The 20694-nt window shown below is 46.7% G+C and overlaps 2 protein-coding genes across 5 annotated transcripts in view; one reads left to right on the top strand and one right to left on the bottom strand.

Annotated features, from left to right (window-relative positions):
- Positions 1 to 6426, top strand: part of CEP78 (centrosomal protein 78) — a 43299-nt gene extending 36873 nt beyond the window's left edge. For all 3 annotated transcript variants that reach the window (XM_038769976.1, XM_038769974.1, XM_038769975.1), the window contains 2 exons: positions 1596 to 1767; positions 5844 to 6426. In XM_038769976.1, coding sequence (XP_038625904.1) covers positions 1596 to 1767; positions 5844 to 6359 — 688 coding nt within the window. In that variant the 3' untranslated portion in view covers positions 6360 to 6426. The remainder of the gene's footprint in view (positions 1 to 1595; positions 1768 to 5843) is intronic.
- A 648-nt stretch (positions 6427 to 7074) lies between these two features.
- On the bottom strand, positions 7075 to 11271 carry RPL8 (ribosomal protein L8). 2 transcript variants are annotated; one of them, XM_038770044.1, is made up of 6 exons: positions 11253 to 11271; positions 10545 to 10688; positions 9561 to 9702; positions 8366 to 8584; positions 7449 to 7564; positions 7075 to 7281 (listed from the first exon to the last, which is right to left on the bottom strand). In XM_038770044.1, the coding sequence occupies exons 2-6, from the start codon at positions 10680 to 10682 to the stop codon at positions 7123 to 7125; spliced, it is 774 nt and encodes a 257-aa protein (XP_038625972.1). In that variant the 5' UTR covers positions 10683 to 10688; positions 11253 to 11271; the 3' UTR covers positions 7075 to 7122. The 2 variants fall into 2 exon arrangements, with proteins under 2 accessions (XP_038625972.1, XP_038625971.1); XM_038770043.1 differs by lacking the exon at positions 11253 to 11271 and adding an exon at positions 11085 to 11242.
- Positions 11272 to 20694: the final 9423 nt, after the last annotated feature.

The raw sequence follows: 20694 nt of genomic DNA, 5'->3' as shown, positions 1-20694 counted from the left end.
CACACAAAGCACGTGGTCACTAGTCGGTTCCATTTATTTTCTTCTCGGGAAAGAATAAAATGATGGCCAGTGTCAGTGAAAGGATCAGCTAAGACTAGGAATTTTTGTCTATCCTAAGATAATCATAATTAATAATTATGGTACTTGTTAAGTGCTTACTATGTGCCAAGCTCTGTTCTAACCTAACTGGAAGAAAGGCAGTTTGTTTTGTATATGTTAGTCTGTGTCTTGGGTTAATTCGTTGAACACAGAAAAGGCTATTTAAAAAGATAGGCCTGAAGGGAAATAGACTGGGCTTGCCAGACCAGGATAGACAAGGAATTCCCCAAACCTGAGGTGTTTGATAGTGGGAGGGTCCTGGAGGGTCTTAGCTGAACTCACAGGAGGGAAATTCTTTCCAAATGACAAACCAATAAGGCCCATGGACATTTAGATGGGTGTTTTTTTCCCTCTCCTCGCAACTGAATTGCAAGACTAGAGTGAAAAGTGAATTAAGCACTGGTATGTGCCAGTCTGGCAAAGAAGGGAACTCAGTTCTCCTATAATGTGGAGGTTATGTTCTTGACAGACCCTGCATTGCAGGACGTGGCCTCAAACAAGGTCACACAGTTGGTGTTAGAGAAGCAAAGTGTGCGAGCTGGGTTGTAGTGGGAGAAGAGTGAAGTTAGGCAGGCAAGGGAGGGAGAGCTTAGTATGTGCCTTAAGGCAGTGGTGAGAAGTTTCTGTTTGCAGCAAAGGTGAATGGTATTGGGCAGCCATTGAGGGATTTTGAGGCAAGGGGAGATGTGAGCCTAGTGACTTTTTTTTTTTTTTTAGCAAAGAGATCTGGGCAACAAAATGAAGTATGGACCGGAGGGGAGAAGCTGGAGGCAGGAAGGTCAGCGAGGTGGCTGGGGTGAATGAATGAATATGCGAGTTGAGTGAGAGAGGTGAGTTGGGATAAAGCCAAGGTTACAGGCTTGTGAGATAGGGAGGATAGCAGTATTGTCTACAGTGATGGGAAAGATGGGGGAAACGGGTTTGGGTGGGAAGATAAGTAGTTCAGTTTGGGACGTAACATCCAAAGAGAGATGTCCTGAAGGCAGGAGGAAATGTGAGATTACAGAGGAAAGAGATCCGGGCTGGAGATGGAGATTTGGGAATCATCCACACAGAGTTGGTAGTTAAAGCCACGGAAGCAAATGAGTTCTCCAAGCGGGATCGGATGTAGATGGAGGACCCAGAACTGAGCATTGAGGGACCCCCTTGCCAAAGTTTTGTGGTGGGGGGGGGGGGGGGTGTAGGAGGAGCCAGCGAAAGACAGAGAAGGAGCAGCCAGATAGGAGAACCAGGAGAGGACAGTGTCAGTGAAGCTGACAACTGATACTTTTTATTTGAAGCAAAACCAAGTATTTATAGAATGCCACCTTGCGAAAACAAATGAAAACATCCTAGAATGTTAGAAAAATGGAACTGGAAGAGTATTCTGTTTTCTAATGTACTGATGTGGATGCACCTCAACTGATTTAACTCACCATGTAAATTCCTTTAATTTTAATTTAAGTTGATTTTTATTTATAATTAATATAGTGTCTTTCTCTTTTCCTCTCTCCCAGGCTTGGGCAGCTGGTAGCAATGTCTGGGATAGGTCAGTCAGATTTTGGCTTGCTAGGCCATACCCAGATGAACTCTGCTGTTAGCAAACCTCCTACTGCGGAAGAGAGGGTATTCCGAGAAGAAAGACCTGAGCCATTGCCGAATATCCCAGCGAGGATGCGGGCTCTCCAAGTGAGTGGACGAGTATGTGTGACCGATCCCGCCCCATCCCTTCTCCCTTGGTGTCCCAAAGTTCTAGCATAGAATCTGTTCATCTATGTCTGTTCCAGTATTTATCCCCTTGAAATATCCCTGCAGGGTATGTTTCAAGCGACGCTCCTTTAAAAGATGGAGACGCAGTAGTTTCGTGCCATCCAGAAGTGGTTTGCCATTGGCTCCACAGTGGCAACAGTATCAGTGAGACAGGGTGATTTTAGAATATATCCTGCCTTAGATTCAGTCCGAGTCCTCTGTCACTCTCGGAGAGGCTGCAGGTGACTTGAACTCTGGGTTGGAGGTGACTGATTTTAGTTTGTGGCTCTGCTCTTTTTTACTCATCCACTGAAACCCGAGTTGAGTCCTCCGCCCTCTAAAGCTAACCTGAGGCCCAGATTAATGTTGGCTCCCCTGTGACCCTGAACTCTGGGTTGAATGGGGGGTTGCAGAGAAGCCCAGGTTTATTTGGATCACGTGGAAAATAGGGGGGGTGAGTTCTGAGTGACAGGAATCCACTCTATATTTCCAAGGGAACCCAGGGATTTAAAGATTACATTGATTTCCAAGAACACAACTAGTGCAAGATGTGAGGTTTTGCTCACAAGTGTGTTCTGTGCGTCGTCAGGTTTAAATGTTACGTGAATCCTAGAGCTACAATATCTAAGGACTCTGGCGAATGAAGAGAGGGCAAGCTAACTGGAGAGTTGACCCAAGGAAGCTTAGAGGATCACATAGAAATCCAGCTGTGCTCCCCCACCGTGTCTTTGCCCAGCCTGCCCCTCCCCTAATCCCCCTTCTGGTCAGCCACCTATTGCCACCTATTGCTATGGATTTCCCTGCTCTCCCTGCTGCTCCTCCCCAAAGCTCCCCTAGGCCAACTTTTTGTCCTTCCTAGTGCTCCCCAGGTCAGAAATTACCTGTGCAGTGGCAGGCCTTTTTGCTAACTAGCCAGCGAATGCCTTGCCTTGCCTTGTTAATGTAGAGTCCTTGAGGATCCACTTTGTGCTCTACGAACTACCTGCTTATGTCACATTGGAAAAAAATCAATCAGGGTCCCCCCGTCCTCTCCTGCCATTCAGTCAGTTGCATTTACTGAGCACTTACTGTGTGCAGAGCACTGTACTAAGCACTGGGGAGAGTACATTACAATAAAAATTCATTCATTCATTCAATCAATCATATTTGTTAAGTGCTTACTGTATGCAGAGCACTGTACTAAGCGCTTGGGAAGTACACAGTGGGCTCACAGGCTCACAGTCTAGAAGGGGGAGACAGAGAACAAAACCAAACATATTAACAAAATAAAGTAAATAGAATAGATATGTACAAGTAAAATAGAGTAATAAATATGTACAAACATATATACATATATACAGGTGCTGTGGGGAAGGGAAGGAGGTAAGGCAGGGGGGGATCGAAAGGGGGAAGAGGGGGAGAGGAAGGAGGGGGCTAAGTCTGGGAAGGCCTCCTGGAGGAGGTGAGCTCTCAGTGGGGCCATGAAGGGAGGAAGAGAGCTAGCTTGGCAGATGTTGGGCGGGAGGGCATTCCAGGCCAGGGGGATGATGTGGGCCGGGGGTTGACGGCGGGACAGGCGAGAACGAGGCACGGTGAAGAGATTAGCGGCAGAGGAGCGGAGGGTGCGGGCTGGGCTGTAGAAGGAGAGAAGGGAGGTGAGGTAGGAGGGGGCGAGGTGATGGAAATCAATCAATCGTATTTATTGAGCGCTTACTATGTGCAGAGCACTGTACTAAGCGCTTGGGAAGTACAAATTGGCAACATATAGAGACAGTCCCTACCCAACAGTGGGCTCACAGTCTAAAAGGGGGAGACAGAGAACAAAACCAAACATACTAACAAAATAAAATAAATAGAATAGATATGTACAAATAAAATAGAGTAAAAAATATGTACAAACATATATACATATATACAGGTGCTGTGGGGAAGGGAAGGAGGTAAGACGGGGGGGATGGAGAGGGGGACGAGGGGGAGAGGAAGGAAGGGGCTCAGTCTGGGAAGGCCTCCTGGAGGAGGTGAGCTCTCAGCAGGGCCTTGAAGGGAGGAAGAGAGCTAGCTTGGCGGATGGGCAGAGGGAGGGCATTCCAGGCCCGGGGGATGACGTGGGCCGGGGGTCGATGGCGGGACAGGTGAGAGCGAGGTACGGTGAGGAGATCAGCGGTGGAGGAGCGGAGGGTGCGGACTGGGCTGATGGAAAGCCTTGAAGCCGAGGGTGAGGAGTTTTTGCCTGATGTGTAGGTTGATTGGTAGCCACTGTAGATTTTTGAGGAGGGGAGTAACATGTCCAGAGCATTTCTGGACAAAGATGATCCGGGCAGCGGCGTGAAGTATGGATTGAAGTGGGGAGAGACAAGAGGATGGGAGATCAGAGAGGAGGCTGATACAGTAGTCCAGACGGGATGAGAGCTTGAACGAGCAGGGTAGCGGTTTGGATGGAGAGGAAAGGGTGGATCTTGGCAATGTTGCGGAGCTGAGACTGGCAGGTTTTGGTGACGGCTTGGATGTGAGGGCTGAACGAGAGAGCGGAGTCGAGGATGACACCAAGGTTGCGGGCATGTGAGACGGGAAGGGTGGTAGTGCCGTCAACAGTGATCCTGTTGGGAAAGTCAGGGAGAGGGCAGGGTTTGGGAGGGAAAACAAGGAGTTCCGTCTTGGACATGTTGAGTTTTAGGTGGCGAGCAGACATCCAGATGGAGATATCCTGAAGGCAGGAGGAGATGCGAGCCTGGAGGGAGAGGGAGAGAGCAGGGCCAGAGATGTAGATTTGGGTGTCATCAGCGTAGAGATGATAGTTGAAGCCGTGGGAGCGAATGAGGTCACCAAGGAAGTGAGTGTAGATCGAGAACAGAAGGGGGCCAAGAACTGAACCTTGAGGAACTCCCACAGTAAGGGGATGGGAGGGGGAGGAGCCTGCAAAAGAGACAGAATGAACAACTGGAGAGAATGGAGTCTGTGAAGCCAAGGTTGGATAGCGTGTTGAGGAGAAGGGGGTGGTCCACAGTGTCGAAGGCAGCTGAGAGGTCAAGGAGGATTAGGATAGAGTAGGAGCCGTTGGATTTGGCAAGCAGGTCATTGGTGACCTTTGAGAGGGCGATTTCCGTGGAATGTAGGGGACGGAAGCCAGACTGGAGGGGGTCGAGGAGAGAGTTGGTGTTGAGGAATTCGAGGCAGCGCGTGTAGACGACTCGTTCAAGGAGTTTGGAAAGGAATGGTAGGAGATGGGGTGATAACTATAAAGATGACTATATATATATATTATTTATAACTATAAAGATGATCCAGACAGCAGCGTGAAGTATAGATTGAAGTGGGGAGAGACAGGATGATGGGAGCTCAGAGAGGAGGCTGATGCAGTAATCCAGTTGGGATAGGATGAGAGATTGAACCAGCAGGGTAGCCATTTGGATGGAGAGGAAAGGGCGGATCTTGGCAATGTTGCAGAGGTAAGACTGGCAGTTTTTGGTGATGGATTGGATGTGAGGGTGAACAAGAGAGCAGAGTTTGAATGAAAAATTCCCTGCCCACCTTTAATCAAGGGGGAAGGTAAGTATGTAGGAAAAACTCAAACCCAGTTGCACCTTGGGAATGAGTGCGTCTGGGTCTCGAGGTCTCAACTTGGTATTTTTATGTGACATTTTCTCATGTCCCATGGGCATCAAGTTATTCTTCTTGCTGGTCTGAGGTGATGGGTCTGCGTTTTGGACCCACCAGTTCTATTTTATTAATAAAAATTCAAGGTAAGTTGTTTCATCACCCTTGCAATCGATTAGCACCTTCTATTCCCCCCACCCTCAGCCACACAGCACTTTCATACATATCCATAATTCATTTTGTTTGGGTGGGACACTAATATTAATGTCTCCCCCTCTAGACTGTGGGGGCAGGGAACGTATCTACCAATTGTGCTTAGTACAGTGCCCTGCACACAGTAAGCTCTTAAACACAATTGATAAAGTTGAAATGTAAAGGACTGCCCTGCTTTTTTGAAAAGGTTATAAGTCTCCATTGCTCATACCTGTACTCTTGCACTTCAGGAAGCATCTGGAGAGCCCAGAACTGCATGGCCCTTTGACTCTTTCCCATTAACTGTTTCTGCCCTGGAGGCCAAATCTGTTTCCAGTGAAACGCAGGGAATCAATGGCCTTGACCAGCAGCAGCAACAACTGCCAGGTACCTCTAAAGAGTGTGAGGATGGAATGTTATTAGTGGCTGCTGAAACTGAAAGCCAAAGAAATGAAGAGACTATGTCAAAAGGAAGCAGACCTTCATCCTCAGAGAAAAGCTCTGGGCTCAGTGAATACACCAGCAAACATTCCTCTCAGAAACAATATATTAATAGCCACCGTTCCTCCTCTCTGTCTACCATAAGCAGGGCCTGTAGTTCTTTGTCTAGTGAAAAAGCAAAAAATCAAACTTCAAAAAAATATATTCCTGGTTGGCGAGAAACTGGGATTGGCATATCCAAGGAAGATAAAAGCCACCATAGAATGCCAAAATGTTCCCAGATTTATTCTCCTGTCTCTGATGTGGAAATGAAAAAATGTATCTAAAATCAGAATCATGTTGTGCCTGTAAGTTATGTCATTTTAAGTTGCCGGTGAATTTTAATAAAATTTCTAATACTTATGTCCCCTGAATTTCTCTTGAAGAATGTGACCAAAAGCAGAGTCAACAGCATTGCAAGCATGCACTCTGTACTGAGCTAAGGATTGTTCCATAAACCTGAGTAGCTATGGGCCTGGCATTACCTTGGGTGGGGAAAGCTGGGATGAATACAAGATGATCAAGTCAAATGGGTTACAGGTCTTCAGGTCACAAGGATGTGGCTAAAAAGTGAGTCATTCAATAAGGGAGACCCCTAGAGGTATATTTAGAGGAAGCAATTTGAGAGTTTTAAATGGCTGCTGCCAGTTTTCCTTTACACTGAACTCTTTGTGGGCCAAATGGGGAAGTCCATCACTGGCTTAAGGAAAAAATCTGAGCAGTGTGGCCTAGTGTAAGCGTGGATGGCAGAGGACCTAGATTCCACTTGCCTGCTTTATGACCTTGGACAACTTAGTTTCCTCATTTGTTCCGTTCAGAATAAACTGAGGGACGGCTTTTCTTGCCTGACCTTATGATCTTGTATCTATCTACCCCAGTGCTCAAGTATGTTGTCCCAGCAAGATTAGTTTCAATCAGATCCAGCAGTTTAGGAAGCCAAGTATATTACAGCCTTCTCACCCCCTTAAACCCACACCTCCAGCCTCTGAAAAATGAGACAAATGAAATGTAGGAATATTTATTGTCAGAATCACTACATGATTCAAGACATTAGTTCTCTTTCTCTTGCACCGTCTTTGTCCCCCGCAGCCGTCCGGTACGGCGGGCAGCAATGAGACCGACCTTGCGACCAGCTGGAGCATCTCTCCGGATAGTTGAAGGCTTCCCGATGTGCTGGTGGTTACCGCCACCGAAGGGATGCTCTACGGGCTGTGGGAATCAGAGAGCCATCATTAGAAGGAGCTCGTTGTGGGCAGGGAATGGGTCTGTTGCTGTATTGTACCCCCCCCAAGCGCTTAGTACAGTGCTTTGTACACAGTAAGCACCTAAATGACTACCTCCCCACCTAAGCCGGCCAACCCTCAAATACCACTTACGTTCATAGCCACACCACGGACACGAGGCCAGCAGTTCCTCTTTGCCTTGTATTTGTGATAAGCACGGCCTGCCTTGAGGATAGGCTTGTCGATACGACCTCCACCAGCAACAACACCTATAGAAATTGGAAGGAAAATAAGAAGAGAGGCTTTTTAAAATTTCCCACTAAGAAAACCTTCACAGGAAAAGGCAGCCTAATGGCACAGGCCCCGCAGTTGAGCATGTCTCCGCCACTCTCCTGCAACAAAAACCAGATCATGTAATTAGAATCTGCTGCCTCGCTTCTAAAAATGGAGAAAAGAGATACCTACCCAAAGTTGGGCAAAGTAACAGTGCTTAACTACACCAGTTAGAATCACAGGTCATTTTTGAATTTTAAGAAATGCCATTACTGGCACCACCACCAATCCAATCCAATATTTACCAATGTGGTGCTTTGAGGGACTGGATAATGCTATCTCCCATGGGAAGTGTGGTTCAGTGGAAAGCACGGGCTTTGGAGTCAGAGGTCAGGAGTTCAATTCCCGGCTCTGCCAATTGTCAGCTGTGTGACTTTGGGTAAATCACTTAACTTCTCTGCCTCAGTTAACTCATCTGTAAAATGAGGATTAAGACTGTGAGCCCCTGTGGGACAACCTGATCACCTTGTAACCTCCCCAGCGCTTAGAACCGTGCTTTGCACATAGTAAGCGCTTAATAAATGCCATCATCATCATTATTATATATAATGTTGCCTCGAGTCTAAGTTTGAGGTCCCTGAATGGAGGTTGCTTGCTGATGTTACCATTTAAGTTTAGCAAAGTAAGCCAGAATGTTGTCATTTTTTTTTTATCACCCCCAACAACTTTTAGCTGCATGTCCTCGAGGAAGTTGTTACCCAGCCCAATCATACAGCACCTTTAGAGGCCTGCCTTACCAACAACAGCTCTGTTTGCAGAGGAGATAACTTTCTTGGATCCAGAAGGCAGCTTAACTCTAGTCTTCTTCGTTTCAGGGTTGTGGGAAATCACTGTGGCATAGTTTCCAGAAGCACGAGCCAGCTTGCCACGGTCACCAGGCTTCTCTTCCAGGCAGCAAACGATGGTCCCTTCTGGCATGGTGCCAACGGGGAGGACGTTGCCGATGTTGAGCTGAGCTAAAAAAGTTAAACATAAGCTGGTGAAAGTGTTCATGATGCGAGTCCCAAAGCCAAAGATGCAGCTGGCACAAAGGCACAACTGTCAACAACAATCGTATTTATTGAGCGCTTACTGTGTGCAGAGCACTGTACTAAGCACTTGGGAAGTACAAGTTGGCAACGACCCTGCACCTAGTCCTGTGGTCCCAACAGAGAATAATAATAATAGCATTTATTAAGCGCTTATTATGTGCAAAGCACTGTTCTAAGCATTGGGGAGGTTACAAGGTGATCAGGTTGTCCCATGGGGGGCTCACAGTCTTCGTCCCCATTTTACAGCTGAGGGAACTGAGGCGCAGAGAAGTTAAGTGACTTGCCCAAAGTCACACAGCTAAGTGGGGGAGCAGGGATTTGAACCCATGACCTGACTCCAAAGCCGGGGTTCTTTCCACTGAGCCACGCCGTAGTGTGGTTTAGTGGAAAGAGCCTGGGCTTGGGAGTCAAGAGGTCGTGGGTTCTAATCCCAGCTCTTCCAGTAACAGCTGTGTGACTTTGAGCAAGTCATTTAATAATGATGATGATTATCATTATTAACGTCTCTGTGCCTCCATTACCTCATCTGTAAAATGGGGATTAAGACTGTCCACCCCACGTGGGACAACCCTATTACCTTGTATCTACTCCAGCGCTTAGAACAGTGCTTGGCACATAGTACACACTTAATAAATACTGTCATTATTACAACTATATGTAGCCACAACACTCTGTGTAGGCGAAACATCCACCCCTCTGCACTTGTGTATGTCATTCCTATCCTCAAAGCTCAGGTACTCTCCCAGGAACAAGATTAAACTGAGGATGGTTAACATGAAGATAGCTGTCAATGATAAACCACAGAAGCACCTATGAAGGTCGAGTGGAAAGAGAAATGGCTGAGAGGGAGAGGGCATCTAAAGATGATGGCACCTGGGTGACTGACTTTTTCAGAACATACCTTTTTTACCACAGTACACGAACTGGCCTGTGTGTATTCCCTCAGCGGCAATGAACAATTCGGTCCTCTTCTTAAACCGGTATGGGTCCCGGAAAGCCACTTTTGCAAGGGGAGCCCCGCGGCCAGGATCGTGGATTATGTCCTGAAGGATAAGTCAAAAATGAATCCATCGAGCAACTCTACATTCAACGATATTTACTGCTGTGCATAAAGCACCAAACTAAGCCCTCGGGTGAGTAAAATAGACTCGTTGGACTCGATCCCTGCCTTCAAGGAGCTTCCAATCTAACGGGGGTGGGGGGAGGTGGGGGAAACGAGGTAAAATAAATTGCCGGTAGGTTGAGTTGGAGGAGAGCAGAGGCAGCTAGTGTATACAACTCACCGAAGGAGTTTGGATGGGAATGGTAGGGGGTGCTGGGGAATCAGGGGAGGGGGATTTTTAGGGTAGGTTATACCTGGGCATGTTTTTTACTTCAGTGGCTGGCCCATAACGCTTAACAAATACCATTACCATTACCACGTTTGATAGGAGAAATTGCCACTGGAGAGAACGCAGTGGAAGATAGGGTAAGAATGATAAATGCAAATGACTCGGGAAAATGAAGAGATTAAGTAGATTTCAAAAGGAGTGGTGGGGGAAGTATACTGGAAGTAGTTGAGGGTCATTCATTCATTCAATCGTATTGGGCGCTTACTGTGTGCAGAGCACTGCACTAAGCGCTTGGGAATTACAAGTTGGCAACATATAGAGACGGTCCCTACCCAACAATGGGCTCAAAGTGGACAGACGACCAGGGATGCGATTAATGGCATGGAGTGCTTAGGACCCTCGGGACCGTACGATACGATACAATAGAATCGGTCGATCCTGCACACGAGTTTACGGTCTAGAAAAACGGGAGAGGGAGGCCCTATTCGCGTCGTGCAAGCTGCCCGGACCCAAAACGGCAACAAACGAGGCCCACACCTGTCTGCCGTACTTGCCTTAACAATCCCCTTGATGTAGCCATGTCTCTCGGCAAAGTCCACGGCTCTCAACTTAGCCGCCCCCTTCCTGTGCTTCACGTGAGCTCTGAACACAGAGCCGGCACCTTTCCTCTGACCCCTGATGACACGACCCATTGTGTCCTGCGAAGGGAAGAGGAACAGAGCTTCAGCCTCCAAGGAAGGGGAGCACAGGGTAGACGATTCCCCCTTCCCGCGGCCGCATCTCCAAGTCGTGAGGGAGGCCGATCGCAGGCCGGGCGAGATCAGCTCCCACCGGCCGGGAAAAGTGGGGCCTCAGGGGAGGTTCCTCATCGTTCCTTCACCGCCACTTTTTCCTCTCGACCGAACGCGCGCGCAAACATACACACACAACGCTTCTACACCGCCGCTCCCTCTTCTCTCTACACCCCACCCCCAACAGCCCTGACACGCATTAGCCGCCGATTTCGCTCAAAGGCCCCCGGCCCGCGGTAAATGGAACCATGTTGTAAGTGAGGAAGGCGGGGGGGGGGGGGGGGGGGGAGGCAGAGTTGCTACCTCCTCCCTCCGATATTGCCCAGAAGCTGACGAACACGAAACCTTCGAAGAGCGGGGGGCCGGCTGAACACGTTGAGGCGCCGGGCGGGGACGGATGGCCCCGAGAAGTCCCCGATGAAAGGCGGATAAAGCTAGGCCGCTGCAGCAGCGATCCCGAACCAGTCTTACCTAAGCTGAAGCCGAGCGAAAAGAGGAAGGCGGGCCCTCAGCGGCGCGCTATATCTTCCGGGGCAGGGCCGGCACGCCGGGAGAGGAAGAGGTTGGGCCGCCTTAGCAGGCCCCAGAAGAGCGAGTCATCATGGGGGATGGAGTCCGGGAACGAGGCCTGAGGCGACACCTGAGGCGTGGCGGGCCAATTAGGGTCGTTTATTGCCCAACTTTTGTACATATTTATTCTATTTATTTTATTTTGTTAATATGTTTTGTTGTCTGTCTCCCCCTTCTAGACTGTGAGCCCGCTGTTGGGTAGGAACCGTCTCTATATGTTGCCAACTCGTACTTCCCAAGCGCTTAGTACAGTGCTCTGCACACAGTAAGCGCTCAATAAATACGATTGAATGAATGAATGAATGAACTCCCCCCATCTCCCGGTCTTTAAGGAGGGAACTTCACTTTGATAATAATGGTGGTAATTGTTAAGCACTTACTATGTGCAAAGCACTGTTCTAAGCGCTGGGGGGATACAAGGTGATCAGGTTGTCCCACTTGGGGCTCACAGTCTTCATCCCCATTTTACAGATGAGGTCACTGAGGCACAGAGAAGTTAAGTGGCTTGCCCAAGGTCACACAGCTGACAAGTGGCGGAGTTGGGATTCGAACCCATGACCTCTGACTCCCAAGCCCGTGCTCTTCCCACTGAGCCACGCTGCTTCCCCTTCCTTCACTTTGATAAGTGAAGCGGCGTGGCATAGTGGACGAAGCAGGGGCCACTTCACTGCTCTGTGCCTCAGTTCCCTCAAGTGCTTAGTACAGTGCTCTGCATGCAGTAAGCACTCAATAAATACAATTGAATGAATGAATGAATCTGTAAAATCTGTAGCAGCGAAGCAGCGTTGCTCAGTGGAAAGAACATGGGCTTTGGAGTCAGAGGTCATGGGTTCAAATTCCGGCTCCGGCAATTGTCAGCTGTGTGACTTTGGGCAAGTCACTTAACTGGGCCTCAGTTACCTCATCTGTAAAATGGGGATTAATACTGTGAGTCCCCCTTGGGACAACCTGATCACCTTGTAACCTCCCCAGCGCTTAGAACAGTGCTTTGCACATAGTAAGCACTTAATAAATGCCATCATTATTATTATTAAAATGGGGATTAGGACTGAGTCCCACGTGGGACAACCCGATTGCCTTGTATCTACCCCAGCACTTAGAACAGTGCTTGGCACAGAGTAAATGTTTAACAGATACCATTATTATTATTATTATTATCATTAATCCCACCACTTGTCTGCTGTGTGACCTTGGGCAAGGCACTTCACTTCTCTGGGCCTCAGTTACCTCATCTGTAAAATGGGTATTGAAAATATGAGCCCCACGTGGGACAGGGACTGTGTCAATCGGGTTTGCTTGTACCCACCCCAGCGCTTAGTGCAGTGCCTAGCACATTGGAACCGCTTAACAAATGCAGTTATTGTTATTAATAAGTCACTTCACTTCTCTGGGCCTCAGTTACCTCATCTGTAAAATGGGGGTTGAGACTGAGTCCCAGGTGGGACAGGGACTGTGTCCCATCAGGTTTGCTTGTACCCACCCCAGTGCTTAGTAAGTGCTGGCACATAGTAAGCACTTAACAAATACCATCATTATTATTATAAATTATTGTTATAACGAGGCTTCTAGGAAGAAGAAAGGTTTGTGTGTTAATGTGTATGACTGAGAATTTTCTTGGATGGAAAAAGAGTTGGGAATTTAAGGGAAACAGCTAAGAGGGCAGCAGGGGGCACAAAGAGAACAGGATCTGGGCCACAAGCTTGAGGAAAGTTTCAGGGTGATGGGTGGTGCCAGTGGAAAGAATGGTAGAAGGGCATAGTTTCTTCCCTTCTTATATCCTCTTCCATACACCCCCAATCCTTTCTTTTTCTATAGTGCAGTAACTCTCTGATCTCCCATCCTCCTGTCTCTCCCCACTTCAGTCTATACTTCACACTGCTGCCTGGATTATCTTTGTGCAGAAACGCTCTGGGCATGTTACTCCCCTCCTCAAAAATCTCCAGTGGCTGCTTGTCAACCTACGAATCAAGCAAAAACTCCTCACTCTCGTCTTCAAGGCTCTCCATCCCCTCACCCCCTCCTACCTCACCTCCCTTCTCTCCTTCTCCAGCCCAGCCCGCACCCTCCACTCCTCTGCCACTAACCTCCTCACTGTGCCTCGTTCTCGCCTGTCCCGCCGTCGACCCCCGGCCCACGTCCTTCCCCTGGCCTGGAATGCCCTCCCTCCGCACATCCGCCAAGCTAGCTCTCTTCCTCCCTTCAAAGCCCTACTGAGAGCTCACCTCCTCCAGGAAGCCTTCCCAGACTGAGCCCCCTTTTTCCTCTCCTCCTCCCCAACCCCCCCGCCCTACCTCCTTCCCCTCCCCACAGCTCTTGTATCTATATATTTGTACAGATTTATTACTCTATTTTACTTGTACATATTTACTATTCTATTAATTTTGTTAATGATGTGCATATAGCTTTAATTCTATTTGTTCTGACAATTTTGACACCTGTCTACCTGTTTTGTCTTGTCTGTCTCCCCCTTCTAGACTGTGAGCCCGTTGTTGGGTAGGGACCGTCTCTATATGTTGCCGACTTGTACTTCCCAAGCACTTAGTACAGTGCTCTGCACACAGTAAGCGCTCAATAAATACGATTGAATGAATGAATGAATTCCAAAAAGGCAAATATGAGCAAGGTTATGTTAATCATATGCATTTTTATATGAATTGCAAATAACAGAGTGGACAAAATAAGAGGATAAAAACGTCCTATTTTATCTAAATTAGGTCTCAAACTCTTAGGAGACCAGGATTTTTTTTTTTTTTACCATGCAGCCAATCATCATATTCTGCATTTAAGTCAATCATATTTATTGACTGCTTGCTGGGCAAAGCACTGTACTAAGAGCTTGGGAGAGGACAATACAACAGAGTTGGTAAACACGTTCCCTGCCCACAAGGAGGTTACAGTCTAGAGTGGGAGGCAGATAATAATATAGATAAATTATGGATATGCCCATAAATGTTGTGGGGCTGAGGGAAGGATGAAATAATGGTGCAAATGCAAGCACGAGGGTTATGCAGAAGGGAGTGGACGAAGTGAGGGCTTTGTCGAGAAAGACCTCTCGGAGGAGCTGTGTTCTTAATAAGGCTTTAAAGGTGGGGAGGGTGATGGTCCGTCTGATATAATAATAATAATGATGGTATTTGTTAAGTGCTTACTATGTGCGAAGCACTGTTCTAAGCGCTGGGGGGGATACAAGGTGATCAGTTTGTCCCACGTGGGGCTCACAGTCTTAATCCCCATTTTACAGATGAGGTAACTGAGGCACAGAGAAGTTAAGTGGCTTGCCCAAAGTCACACAGCTGACAAGTGGCAGATTCAGGATTATGACCTCTGGCTCCCAAGCCCATGCTCTTTCCACTGAGCCACGCTGCTTCTCTATACATGAAGAGGGAGGGTGTTTCAGGCCAGAGGCAGGGTGTAGGCCAGAGGCAGGACGTGCACGAGAGGTCGGTGGTAAGATAGACTAGATCGAGGTACAGTGTGTAAATTGGCAATTAGAGGAGTGAAGTGTGCGGGCCGGGTTGTAGTAGGAAATCTGTGAGGTAAGGTAGACGGGGGCAAGGTGACTGGAGGTTCTTGAGGAGGGGGGGGAAACACGGACTGAATGGTGTTGTAGAAATATGATCCAGGTAGCAGAATGAAGTATGAACTGGAGAGGGGAGAGACAGGAGGCAGGGAGGTCAGCAAGGAGGCTGATGCAGTAATCAAGGGGGGATAGTATAAATGCTTGGGTTAGCATGGTAGCAGTTTGGATGGAGAGGAAAGGGAGGATTTTAACAGTTGTGAAGGTTGAACCGACAGGATTTGGCATCAGGTTGAATGTGTCGGTTGAATGAGAGAAATTGAGGATAATGCCAAGGTTAGGGACTTGTAAGATTAAATTAAATCTCCAAGAGGCCGTCCCTGACTAAATCTTCATTTCCGCTACTCCTTTTTTTATGGCACTTGTTAAGCTCTTATAGTGCCTGGCATATTGTAAGCGCTTAATCAATCAATCAATCAATCAATCAATCGTATTTATTGAGCGCTTACTGTGTGCAGAGCACTGTACTAAGCGCTTGGGAAGTACAAGTTGGCAACATATAGAGACAGTCCCTACCCAACAGTGGGCTCACAGTCTAAAAGGGGGAGACAGAGAACAAAACCAAACATACTAACAAAATAAAATAAATAGAATAGATATGTACAGGTAAAATAAATAAATAAATAGAGTAATAAATATGTACAAACATATATACATATATACAGGTGCTGTGGGGAAGGGAAGGAGGTAAGATGGGGGGATGGAGAGGGGGACGAGGGGGAGAGGAAGGAAGGGGCTCAGTCTGGGAAGGCCTCCTGGAGGAGGTGAGCTCTCAGTAAGGACTTGAAAGGAGGAAGAGAGCTAGCTTGGCGGATGGGCAGAGGGAGGGCATTCCAGGCCCGGGGGATGACGTGGGCCGGGGGTCGATGGCGGGACAGGCGAGAACGAGGTACGGTGAGGAGAATAGCGGCAGAGGAGCGGAGGGTGCGGGGTGGGCTGTAGAAGGAGAGAAGGGAGGTGAGGTAGGAGGGGGCGAGGTGATGGAGAGCCTTGAAGCCCAGGGTGAGGAGTTTCTGCCTGATGCGCAGATTGATTGGTAGCCACTGGAGATTTTTGAGGAGGGGAGTAACATGCCCAGAACGTTTCTGGACAAAGACAATCCGGGCAGCGGCATGAAGTATGGATTGAAGTGGGGAGAGACACGAGGATGAGAGATCAGAGAGAAGGCTGATGCAGTAGTCCAGACGGGATAGGATGAGAGCTTGAACGAGCAGGGTAGCGGTTTGGATGGAGAGGAAAGGGCGGATCTTGGCAATGTTGCGGAGCTGAGACCGGCAGGTTTTGGTCACGGCTTGGATGTGAGGGGTGAACGAGAGAGCGGAGTCGAGAATGACACCAACTTTGCGGGCTTGTGAGACTGGAAGGATGATAGTGCCATCAACAGCGATGGGGCTCACAATCTTAATCTCCACTTTACAGATGAGGTAATTGAGGCACAGAGAAATTAAGTGATTTGCCTAAGGTCACAAAGCAGACAAGCAGACAAGAACCCAGGTCCTTCTGACTCCCAGGCCAGTGGTCTATCCACTAGGCCAAGCTGCTTCTCTGCATCCCTCTCCCTTCTGCATCCCTCTTGCACTTGGAGCTGTACCCTTTATTCACCACACAGCACTCACAGACATAGCTGTAATTTATTTTAATATCTGTTCCCCCTTCTAGACTGTAAGCTTCTTGTGGGCAGGGAACATGTCTACCAACTCTATTGTATTGTACTCTCTGAAGTGCTTAGTACAGTGCTCCGCACACAGAAATCTCTAAATAAGTACCACTGATTTGTTGAATGGAAATATTAAATTGGATGTTGATGTTTCAGTTTATTTGTAATATATTTCTCAAATATTTGAAAAAAGGGTGCTAATTTTGTCTGATGTTCTCAGTCTCACAGGCAGTGTTTTGTTATTATTATTATTCATTCATTCATTCATTCAATCATATTTATTGATCACTTACTGTGTGCAGAGTACTGTACTCAGCGCTTGGGAAGTACAAATCGGCAACATATAGAGACGGTCCCTACCCAACAACGGGCTCACAGTCTAGAATGGGGAAGACAGACAAAAAAACAAAACAAGTAGATAGGTGTCAATACCATCAGAATAAATACATTTATAGCTATATACACATAATTAATAAAATAAATATAGTAAATATGTATAAATAAAATAAATAGAGTAATAAATACGTACAAATACATACAAGTGCTGTGGGGAGGAGAAAAGGGTAGGCTGGGGGGGGGCGATGAGGAGGAGGGGAGGAGGGGGAGACATTAGGTAGACATTATTAGGTAGACATACTGGAGACGTTTTAATATTTGGGGCAGCATGAACTTTACTCATTATCAGTGGTATTTATTGAGCACTTGCTGTGTGCAGAACACTGTACTAAGCACTTGGGAGAGTCCAATACAATCAATCAATCGTATATATTGAGCACTTACTGTGTGCAGAGCATAAGCGCTTGGGAAGTACAAGTTGGCAACATATAGAGACAGTCCCTACCCATCAGTGGGCTCACAGTCTAAAAGGGGGAGACAGAGAACAAAACCAAACATACTAACAAAATAAAATAGAATAGATATGTACAAGTAAAATAAATAAATAAATAGAGTAATAAATATGTACAAACATATATACATATATACAGGTGATACAACAGAGTTGATAGATACAGTCCCTGCCCACAAGGAGCTTGCAGTCTCGAGAGACTAACATAAACTAACTCTCCAACTTTGGGCTCCCATCGAGTGGTTTTCAACTCTAGACATATGTTGCAATACTCGTCCCACAGACTGTGTCTTTAAGGAGTAGCCATAAATTCTCTACAGAATCAGAGATTCAGGTCAAACCTCTTTTTAATAATTACTGACTGTGCAAAAGGCAAACTGTCATACACTAGGAGGCAGATAAGGCAGATAAGATTAGAGAAGCAGCGTGGCCTAGTGGAAAGAGCATGGGCTTGGGAGTCAGAGGTCATGGGTTCTAATCCCACCTCTGCCACTTGTCAGCTGTGTGACCTTGGGCAAGTCACTTAACTTCTCTGGGCCTCAGTTACTTCATCTGTAAAATGGGGATGAAGACTGTGAGCCTCATGTAGGACAACCTGATTACCTTGTATCTACCCCAGTGCTTAGAACAGTGCTTGGCACATAGTAAGCGCTTAACAAATACCAACATTATTATTATAAGTACCAACTTTACCAAGCTAATGCAAATCTATTTAGAATTCCATACTTTTTCTTGTTCTTTGCTTGCCTCATAAGGCTATTGAAATAACTTTCTGGAGGAAAAAAATCAGTTTGCTCCAATAATTTTCAGGCTCTTAGCATTCAATCTCATTTAAAAGCCTTAAGGTACTTCCCTAACACCATCAGTGTATTGTACTGAGCAAACAACACATGAATCAACGTATTGTTTAATGGTAGAAATTATGCAAAAAAAGTTGCTGCAAGACCTTAGTACCATTTATTAGAGGAATTGTTTTATGAGCCCATGTAAACAAAAATAATGGGAGAATGGCCCTCTAGAAACCCACTTATGGGCAGGGAACAGTGTCTGCTAATTCTATTGAATTGTACTCTCCCAGGTGCTAAGTACAGTGCTCTGCACATTGTAAGCACTCGATAAATACCACTGATTGAAAGTCATAGTCCTGGTCTGCACATACAAGGAATCTAATAATTGATTGAGTGAAGGAATTGAATAATAAGAATAATAATGATGATAATAAACTGTGGTATTTGTTGAGCATTTACTATGTACTAAGCACTGTGCTAAGCGCTGGGGTCAATTACAAGGTAATGCAAGGGAAGTAGCATGGCCTAATAGAATGAGCACGGGCCTGGGAATCAGAGGACCTTGGTTCTAATCCAGGCTCTGCTACTTGCCTGCTGCATAACCTTGGGCAAGTCACTTAACTTCTCTGTGTCTGCGAAATGGTGACACAACTTCTCTGTACCTCAGTTCCCTTATCTGTAAAATGGGGATTAAGACTGTGAGCCCCACGTGGGGCAACCTGATTGCCTTGTACCTACCCCAGTATTTAGAACAGTGCTTTGCACATAGTAAGCACTTAAAAACTACCATCATTGTTATTATTCAATACCTGATTTTTTAGTATTTGTTAAGCACTTACTATATGCAAAGAACTGTTCTAAGTGCTGGGGGGATACAAGGTGATCAGGTTGTCCCACGTGGGGCTCAGTCTTAATCCCCATTTTACAGATGAGGTAACTGAGGCACAGAGAAGTTAAGCGACTTGCCCAAAGTCACATAGCTGACAATTGGCAGAGTTGGGATTTGAACCCATGACCTCTGACTCCAAAGCCCATGCTCCTTCCACTGAGCCACACTGCTTACTATGAATCAAGCACTGTTCTAAATACTGAGGTAGATACAAGTTTATCAGGTTGGACACAGTCCCTGCCCACAGTCCAAGTAGGAGGGAGGAGGATTTAATCCCCATTTTACAGTTGAGGAAACTGAGGCACAGAGAAGTTAAGTGACTTGCCCAAGGTCACACAGCAAGCAATTGGCAGAGCCTGTTCTCCCCACCATAGATAATAATAACAATGATGGCATTTATTAAATGCTTACTATGTGCAAAGCACTGTTCTAAGCGCCGGGGAGGTAACAAGGTAATCAGGTTGTCCCATGGGGAGCTCACAGTCTTAATCCCCATTTTACAGATGAGGTAACTGAGGCACAGAGAAATTAAGTGACTTGCCCAAAGTCACACAGTGGTGAGATGGTGAGCCTCATATAGGCCAGGGACTATATCCGATCCTCTTGCAGCTACCCCAGCGCTTAGTGCGGTCTTGGCACATAGTAAGTGTTTAACAAATGCCACAATTTATATTATTAGTATCAGCTTAGTCACATTCCCTGTCCCACATGGGGGTCACAGTTTAAAACCTAAACTAGGTTTTCAAACTACCTCAAAATTGAGATGTCATCTGAGTTTATTTCTGATGTGTTTGAAAGAGATTTCAGTACGGTTTTTAGTTCAACTTGCCATCAGCCCCCATACTGTGGCATCACACCATACCACAATATGGAGTTGTGCCATTTATTAAAGGCCTTTTCCAGGGGCTGTGTAGTGGCTTCCTATTCGTTGTTCAGCCTGGCTCATATACACAAGCGTTAATGGTTTGATTGAATGTTCTTCCCCACCGAAAATGGAGGGAGAATCTGCAGCTATTACTCCAATTGGTGTTTGCTAGACGGCTGCAACTGACCACTCATCGTAGCTGTGTTTACAGCCCAACCCAGGACTTTCCAAATTCCCATGGGAAATACATACAGGAGTCCCAGCTTTACATTTTGAAACCGAGTTGGGGCAAAGTAGAGGGGCCGGGGCCTAGAGGGGTGAGAGGAAAAAGGGAAGAAATGGGAGGAATGAGTCAGTCAGTCGATCGTATTTCATTCATTCATTCATTGAATCGTATTTATTGAGCGCTTACTGCATGCAGAGCACTGTACTAAGCGCTTGGAAAGTACATTTCGGCAACAGAGACAATCCCTACCCAACAATGGGCTCACAGTTTAGAAGGGGGGAGACAGACAACAAAACAAAACAAGACAAGTAGACGGGCATCAATAGCATCAATATAAGTAAATGGACTTATGGATATATACACATCATTAATAAAATAGAATAATAAATATGTACATATATACACAAGGGCTGTGGAGTGGGGGGGGTAGAGCAGAGGGAGGGAATAGGGGCAATGGGGAGGGGAGGAGGAGCAGAGGAAAAGGGGGGCTCAGT

The sequence above is a fragment of the Tachyglossus aculeatus genome, chromosome X4, assembly GCF_015852505.1.
Source record: "Tachyglossus aculeatus isolate mTacAcu1 chromosome X4, mTacAcu1.pri, whole genome shotgun sequence".
Classification (NCBI taxonomy): domain Eukaryota; kingdom Metazoa; phylum Chordata; class Mammalia; order Monotremata; family Tachyglossidae; genus Tachyglossus; species Tachyglossus aculeatus.
The sequence above is the reverse complement of the archived record's forward strand: the minus strand, read 5'-3'. Positions and strand labels throughout refer to the sequence as shown.

Coding starts and splice junctions, on each gene's coding strand:
- RPL8 (XM_038770044.1), bottom strand. CDS start 10,682: ATGGGTCGTGTCATCAGGGGTCAGAGGAAAGGTGCCGGCTCTGTGTTC. Junction 8,585..9,560: donor CGTGTACTGTGGTAAAAAAG/GTATGTTCTGAA, acceptor TAACTTTTTTAG/CTCAGCTCAACATCGGCAAC. Junction 7,565..8,365: donor TGCAAACAGAGCTGTTGTTG/GTAAGGCAGGCC, acceptor CAATTTCTATAG/GTGTTGTTGCTGGTGGAGGT.